The sequence below is a fragment of the Sinocyclocheilus grahami genome, unplaced genomic scaffold, assembly GCF_001515645.1.
Source record: "Sinocyclocheilus grahami isolate Dianchi unplaced genomic scaffold, SAMN03320097.WGS_v1.1 scaffold581.1, whole genome shotgun sequence".
Classification (NCBI taxonomy): Eukaryota; Metazoa; Chordata; class Actinopteri; order Cypriniformes; family Cyprinidae; genus Sinocyclocheilus; species Sinocyclocheilus grahami.
Genome location: NW_015505760.1, coordinates 55,625 through 62,615, shown reverse-complemented (window position 1 = coordinate 62,615; position 6,991 = coordinate 55,625). Strand labels below are relative to the sequence as shown.

The 6,991-nt window shown below is 34.7% G+C and overlaps 1 protein-coding gene across 1 annotated transcript; it reads right to left on the bottom strand.

Annotated features, from left to right (window-relative positions):
- Positions 1-204: 204 nt before the first annotated feature.
- Positions 205-3,544, bottom strand: LOC107556848 (C-type lectin domain family 17, member A-like). Its single transcript, XM_016240087.1, has 6 exons — positions 3,400-3,544; positions 3,084-3,318; positions 2,686-2,839; positions 1,711-1,817; positions 1,494-1,599; positions 205-225 (listed from the first exon to the last, which is right to left on the bottom strand). The coding sequence occupies exons 1-6, from the start codon at positions 3,542-3,544 to the stop codon at positions 205-207; spliced, it is 768 nt and encodes a 255-aa protein (XP_016095573.1).
- Between the last annotated feature and the right edge of the window lie 3,447 nt (positions 3,545-6,991).

Sequence of the window (6,991 nt, the reverse complement as noted above, 5' to 3'; positions counted from 1 at the left end):
ATGTCGTACAACATAAACTTTATTTTTTATGAATATTCATTTTTAAATAAATATTTACAGTTTTTCTCAGTCGCTTTGGTGCATTTTCTACACTTTTCTATTAGACTTTTTGTAAATTTGCCATGAATTGTGCAAGTGAATCTTAACTTTCATTAATGAAGAGAATGCAGATCAGCTAATGATAAACTAATTCTCTGAAATAGCTCAAAGGTGCACCTCATGAACCTTCAATTGGAAAGCATGGACAGAGGGCAACACAAGAATTACAAATTCTGACAATGGATATTTCCTCCCCTTTGGCCTGGTAAATCAACAGTAGCTCTGTGGCTGATGACATTTCAACCACACCTTCTGCTTTTGGTTAGGTTGAAGCCAGCCTCATCCACATATACTGTATGAAGTTGTGAGATGGTTCACTTGACTCCAATTCCACGTAGCATTGCAAGGGAAGATATTCATTGTGATGCAGATGAGAATCTGTGGACAGACAGACTGGAATGTCAGGAGATGTAGACAGACTACACTGTGATTCCTCATACAGTGCTGCTTGCAAAAGCAAAGTTCTGCCTAAGGGGTGTTTTCTGTGTTTGCTTTTCTAATTTTAATTTTATTTTGTGCCCATATTTATTTTCTATCACATTGACGTTGGTAAGGTTTTTTTTTTATTTTTTTGTCAGACCACTAGTAAAGTGTAACTGTGAATCCTATCTAGTCTCTTTCAATCAATATCCCACATACAGTAATGTGTAAATTTGTACTTTTGAAATGGATATATGACATACATAAGAAGTGCAGCCTTCTGCATTTCAATACAGTAACTGTCTTCCATACTGTTGCCATAGTTTACATCAGGTAATACTAACAAAGTGCACTGTTATATTGACAACATGACTAAGCATTTTGACTATCTTGTTTGTGAACAATGACACAAGGACTTTTCATTCTGATGGCACTGATATGTTCATTGACATAAATACTTGCTTTTGAGAGACGAACTAAAGATTTTGAGTAAGTTACAGGCTTTTGCAGGTAATCCATTGTGTGGTGCTGTTTGTACAAATTTTTTGAGAAATGCACATACTTCTTTGCAAATATTAAGGATGATTCGAGAAATGCACCAAAGCGACTGAGAAAAACTGTAATGTATTATCTCTAGTAATATGAGGAGAAATGCACATACTTCTTTGCAAATATTAAGGATGATTCGAGAAATGATTCGAGAAATGCACCTATACTATATTTTAGAGAACTATATTTTAGCCTGGAGCAACATGACAAATGTGATACACGTGCTAGTAATGTAATCAGTACAAGGCTTTAATAATAAAAAATAATCGTTTCATTATAATGGATATAATAAACAGAACTGTTGTCAAAATGACAGACGAAAGTTCCTAGTATTTTTGGTATACATCTAAAACTAAAATAGGAATTCGTATTTAGAATAAAAATGTATTGCATATAATATAATCATTTCAATATTTTCTTCTCACAGATCCATTTAAAAGTTTCTGAACATGGATAATCATTCCACCGTGATTGTAAGTTAGAGCACAGTTCTCTCCTCTTTTTCCATTTGGCTCTTTATGACCCCAGAACCTGCAACAATAGATCAGCATTATATGTTCAGTGCTGCTTTCTGTGTGATATGATACTGACTGTGAGAATCATTTATTACATAATAATCAGTTGAGTTCAGTGATTTCTCACCCAGTGGTCAGTGTGCTGCCATCAACCCATTTCCAGCTGCCCTCCACATCACTGTCAGTCAGACCAATCCAGACTTTAGCACCATCAGACATTTTCCTAAACAAATTCTGACAAGTTGAAAAAAAGAAAACTTACATCAAAATAATTACAAGTTTGAACTGACCTCTTTTCATATAGCAATAAATTACCACACACAGGCACACACACTCATCTCTTACTCACTTGCTCCTCTCTGTTGTTTATGATGATCAGATCTGCTCCTCTCTCCATACAGTATCTTTTGCTTTCAGTCCAGCTCTTCTTCTCAGAGGAAATGTAGTAACAGCTGGATTGGTTACATTTCCATCCATCTATTAACACAACCAGACCAGCTATTACTACTAATTACTAATATAGCTATTCACACTAACTTCACATTTATTTTTGGAAGTTATATTACACAAATGTAGTTTATCTTTCTAACACTGTATATTCTACTGTAGTTCAGGATTACCTGTTCCACTGAAGCACTTTAACCATATTTACTGTAATTTTACTCTGCACCACACAGGATTGCAAGACAACCTTGCAGAGGTGGATGAGGGCCCCTTTTTACTCCGCAACAAGAGGAATATTCACGGGCAACAGCTCTGGTGGACATTCCTGCAGTCAGCATGCCAATTGCACACTCCCTCAAAACTTGCGACATCTGTGGCATTGTGCTGTGTGATAAAACTGCCTTTTGTGTACATAGAAAAAGTCTAAGATCTTTGAGTTCAGCTCATGACAAATGGGGACAAAAACAAAAGTGTTGCGTTTATAATTTTGTTCAGTGTATATATAACACCACAATACACACACAGACAATTTACATATTTTATGCAGACATTCCATAGGCGTAATAATTGTTATACTGTACAAATGGCATTTTACCTCTTCTCATATATCAATATACAGGTATTACCAGACACACACACACACACATCTCTCACTCACTTGTTCCTCTCTGTTGTTTATGATGATCAGATCTGCTCCTCTCTCTGTACAGTATCTTCTGCTCTCAGTCCAGCTCTTCTTCTCAAAGGAAATGTAGTACAAGCTAAATTTATAGTATAACCATTCATCTGTAAACACAAACAGTTCAAGTATTAGCTGTTTATCCATATTAACACAACATTAAAACAAATTACACAACCTATTTTTTTTTTACTGTTTTACCAATTTAATATATAGTTTCTCCTTCAAATATTAAATGTTTGTGTAGTATAGTTTGAATGTTGAATATTTGAATGTTTGTTTAGTGTATCTCATGATTACCCATTCCATTAAAACACTTCAACAGTTAATTTGTCACTTGATTTAACTGTTTGTTTAATTGAATATGGTTGCTGTTGTTAGGTAGCTGGTCTCTCTCATCGGTGAGGTTGGTAATGTTGGTCAACATCTGGTTTCTCTCTTCTGTGAGGTTGTTAATCTTGGTTAGTAGCTGATCTCTCTCTTGTGTGTAGTTTGTGTTGTTTGTATGGATGTGGACACACAGCACTATGACTGCAGTCAGCAGAAGAACACACAGCAGAACCAAACACACTACAGCTGCTCTGGAGCTTCTGCTCTTCACTGAATCACTTCCTGTTCACCACAGACATGATGTGAAGTGACTGAACATGTGCAAACCGCAACATTTTTGATCAAAGAAATGACTATGATTACCTGTACGCTGTAGTGGTTGGTGTGTGTTTGTCTCTGTCCTGAAGTCATGATCTCTCACACAATCAGCACTCTCATAGATAGCCACCATCATCTCCACTCTCTCAGACTCAGTTCTGATCACATCATTATAAATAGCATCAGACATTTCTGCTCTTTTAAAGGCCAGCAATATTAATTTGTGCTAATGCTAATCATTGTTCTCTTCACATTGACTGTTCTCTTCTTTCAGTTTTCATTCAGGTTTGGCATGAGGTGCTAAAACCTCACATCATTTTGTGGTCTCTTACTGGAAAGTGTAAAGACCGCCCATTTTTCTGTTCTCTATTTTTTGACCAACTCTATCTTCTCTTATTTTATTTCTGTGCTTTTGATTTCTTACTGCTGAGATACAGTGAAGAGAGGGCAGGAAATGATTGAAGAGAGAAGGGAGTGGGACAATGATTATTTTCCTACTGTCACATACTAAATACAGCTGTTTTGTTGCACATTTGTCATACATTTGCACGTCATTTCACTTGTTTGATTCTATTTTTAACACCTATATTAGAACAACAACATGAAACTGCCATGTGATGTCCAACTCTTTAGTGCAAAAAAAGGTTAGTCAATTGTCTGTTCTCGCTTCATCACTTCTCACAGGAACTTCAGAACATGCTTCTAAAGAGCTCTTAAATAATTGTTGAATGTTACATGCAGCTAAATGTAGCATCCGTTAACTGAAGGCACACTGTTTGCGTCTGCTGTGTTGACAGCTTCAATGTTAAAATGTTACATACACAAATAAAATAACAGTGTTTGCTCAGAACGAACCAAAATGAAAAACAGGTTCAAGGTTCAGTCTGTGGTGATTGAATCTACTGAAATATGATTAACATGGTTGATCATCCTAATGGCACTTGTATAGCAACATACAGTATACTAATACTAAATACTAACTATACTGTTTTTCCTGTGTCGTTCCTTGTCCATGTTAGTGGTTTGTTGATTCTATTTTAACATCAGTTAAAACAGCAACATGAAACTGATGTGAAGGCAAAGTGTGAGTCTCAAATAAAGTGACATTTGTGCCACTTTAACACTATGTAGAGAGCATGTATCTGGGTAGCTGACATATAACATGTTGACAAACCTATTTTAATCAACAAAGATATCAACTGTAAATAAAACATGAATGTATAAGATAAATTGTGTATTTCATGTTCTGTTGACCATTTATTAAATTTTTTTCACCATTTTTAATCACCATTATATTATTATTAGTGCTGTCAACTGATTTAGAAATATGATTAACATGGTTGATCATCCTAATGGCACTTGTATAGCAACATACAGTATACTAATACTAAATACTAACTATACTGTTTTTCCTGTGTCGTTCCTTGTCCATGTTAGTGGTTTGTTGATTCTATTTTAACATCAGTTAAAACAGCAACATGAAACTGATGTGAAGGCAAAGTGTGAGTCTCAAATAAAGTGACATTTGTGCCACTTTAACACTATGTAGAGAGCATGTATCTGGGTAGCTGACATATAACATGTTGACAAACCTATTTTAATCAACAAAGATATCAACTGTAAATAAAACATGAATGTATAAGATAAATTGTGTATTTAATGTTCTGTTGACCATTTATTAAATTTTTTTCACCATTTTTAATCACCATTATATTATTATTAGTGCTGTCAACTGATTTTAAAAAACTAATTCATTTTCTGTAATTAATCACAATTAATCTCCCCCCCTACATTTTTATTATATTTTTATATTGTAATAATTTCACATTGAATATCCAAAATAATGTAGAAACAACAAAGACATTGTTTAATGTCATCTTTTTACAAACTACTAAGGCCAGTATCACCAATATCAATAATGTTACTGATGCCTAAATTATTTTTCTCAGCTTCTGGGGTTCAAATGAGAATAGCCATTTAATATTACAGTATAACTGAAAATCAACACTTGATTTTCTTTTTAACACTTAATATGCTTTAAAAATGTCATCATGATCTATTATATATTTGACACCTTTAAATAATATATATATATATATATAGCTCAGTCTTCTTGTTAATGGCAGTTACAGGACTGAGAACAAGATAACAAATATAATGCATGTGTAAGTTAGTCACTTCAAAGCTTTATTAATAAAAATGGGCCTACATATATATATATATATATTGTTGCAAAAATGATAAATGACAACAGGATTCTGGTCTTTAAGTGATTCTGGATGTTTATGTTCAGAATAAATTTGTATGATATATATAATAAAATAATAATAAAAAAAATCTTCTCACAGATCCATTTAAAAACATAATTACATGGCAAGTCATTCCACGACGATGGATAAGTCACAACACAGTTCTCTTTACTATATCCATCGGGCTCTCCAGACACCCAGAACCTGAAACTATCAGCATTAAATGTTCAGTGCTGTTTTCTGTGTGATATGATACTGACTGTGAGAATAATTTATTAGATAATAATCAGTTCAATTCTGTGATTTCTCACACAGAAGTCAGTGTGCTGCCATCAACCCATTTCCATCTGCCCTGCACAGAAATGTCAGTCAGACCAATCCAGACTTCAGAAATGCCAGACTTTTTCATAATAAAATTCTGACAAGATAAAACAATAACACATTTGTATCATAACAGTTAAGATCTCTGTCTCTCTCTCTCTCTCTCTCTCTCTCACACACACACACACACACACATTTGATGGGTTTCAATTTTTTAATATTATTTATAAGCCGTTTTCCTCATGGGGACCAATAAATGTCTCCGTAAGATCAAACATTTTGTGTATTACTAGTTTTGTGAGGAACTTTTGTCTCCACAACATTGTGAATACCAGGCCCGAAACACACACACACGCACGCACGCACGCACTCACTCACTCACTCACTCACTCACTCACTCGTTCCTCTCTGTTGTTTATGATGATCAAATCTGCTCCTCTCTCTGTCCAATCTCTGATTGGTGGAATATATCTGTAATGTCCTTTAGTGCCAGATTTATGCCAACTTTATTTTGTGGATATGTGTTAATTATAAATGTGTCCAATAGTAATTTGATAGTTTGACTTTCTATTGCACTTTGATAGTTTTCTTTGCTGTTTTTTGTCCATTTGTAGCATTGATGTAACCTTAGTAAATGCGAGGGCTGGCTGCATATTTCATTGTTTTGAGTTCATTTTAGATAGAGTGTAATTTTGCAGTGGTCTGACAGAGATGTTTGAGGACTGACTGTGAATGCTCTGAGACAGAGCTGTAGCCTTTTCCCACTTTTGTTTGTGAAGTTGTCATAATTATTTCTGAGGTGATATAAGGGCAGAGAGTGGCGGGTGTTTGTAATATATTTGTCTCCTTGTGTGTTGACAAATCGGGTTCATTTCCAGTTCTGGCATTTAAGTTGCCACATATTAAATCATTTCCAATGGCAGATCTCGTCTTGCAGGATAGAAAAGTTTTCTTCATTGTAATTTCAAGATTCAGCCGGTGGTAAGTATGCGGCACACAATAATATCTGACGGTCTGTGGACGGTCTGATTTTTATAAATTTGATTGAGTCGATGAGTTCTGTTCTG

Coding starts and splice junctions, on each gene's coding strand:
- LOC107556848 (XM_016240087.1), bottom strand. CDS start 3,544: ATGTCTGATGCTATTTATAATGATGTGATCAGAACTGAGTCTGAGAGA. Junction 3,319..3,399: donor CCAACCACTACAGCGTACAG/GTAATCATAGTC, acceptor TGTGGTGAACAG/GAAGTGATTCAGTGAAGAGC. Junction 1,818..2,685: donor TAAACAACAGAGAGGAACAA/GTGAGTGAGAGA, acceptor TCAACTTGTCAG/AATTTGTTTAGGAAAATGTC.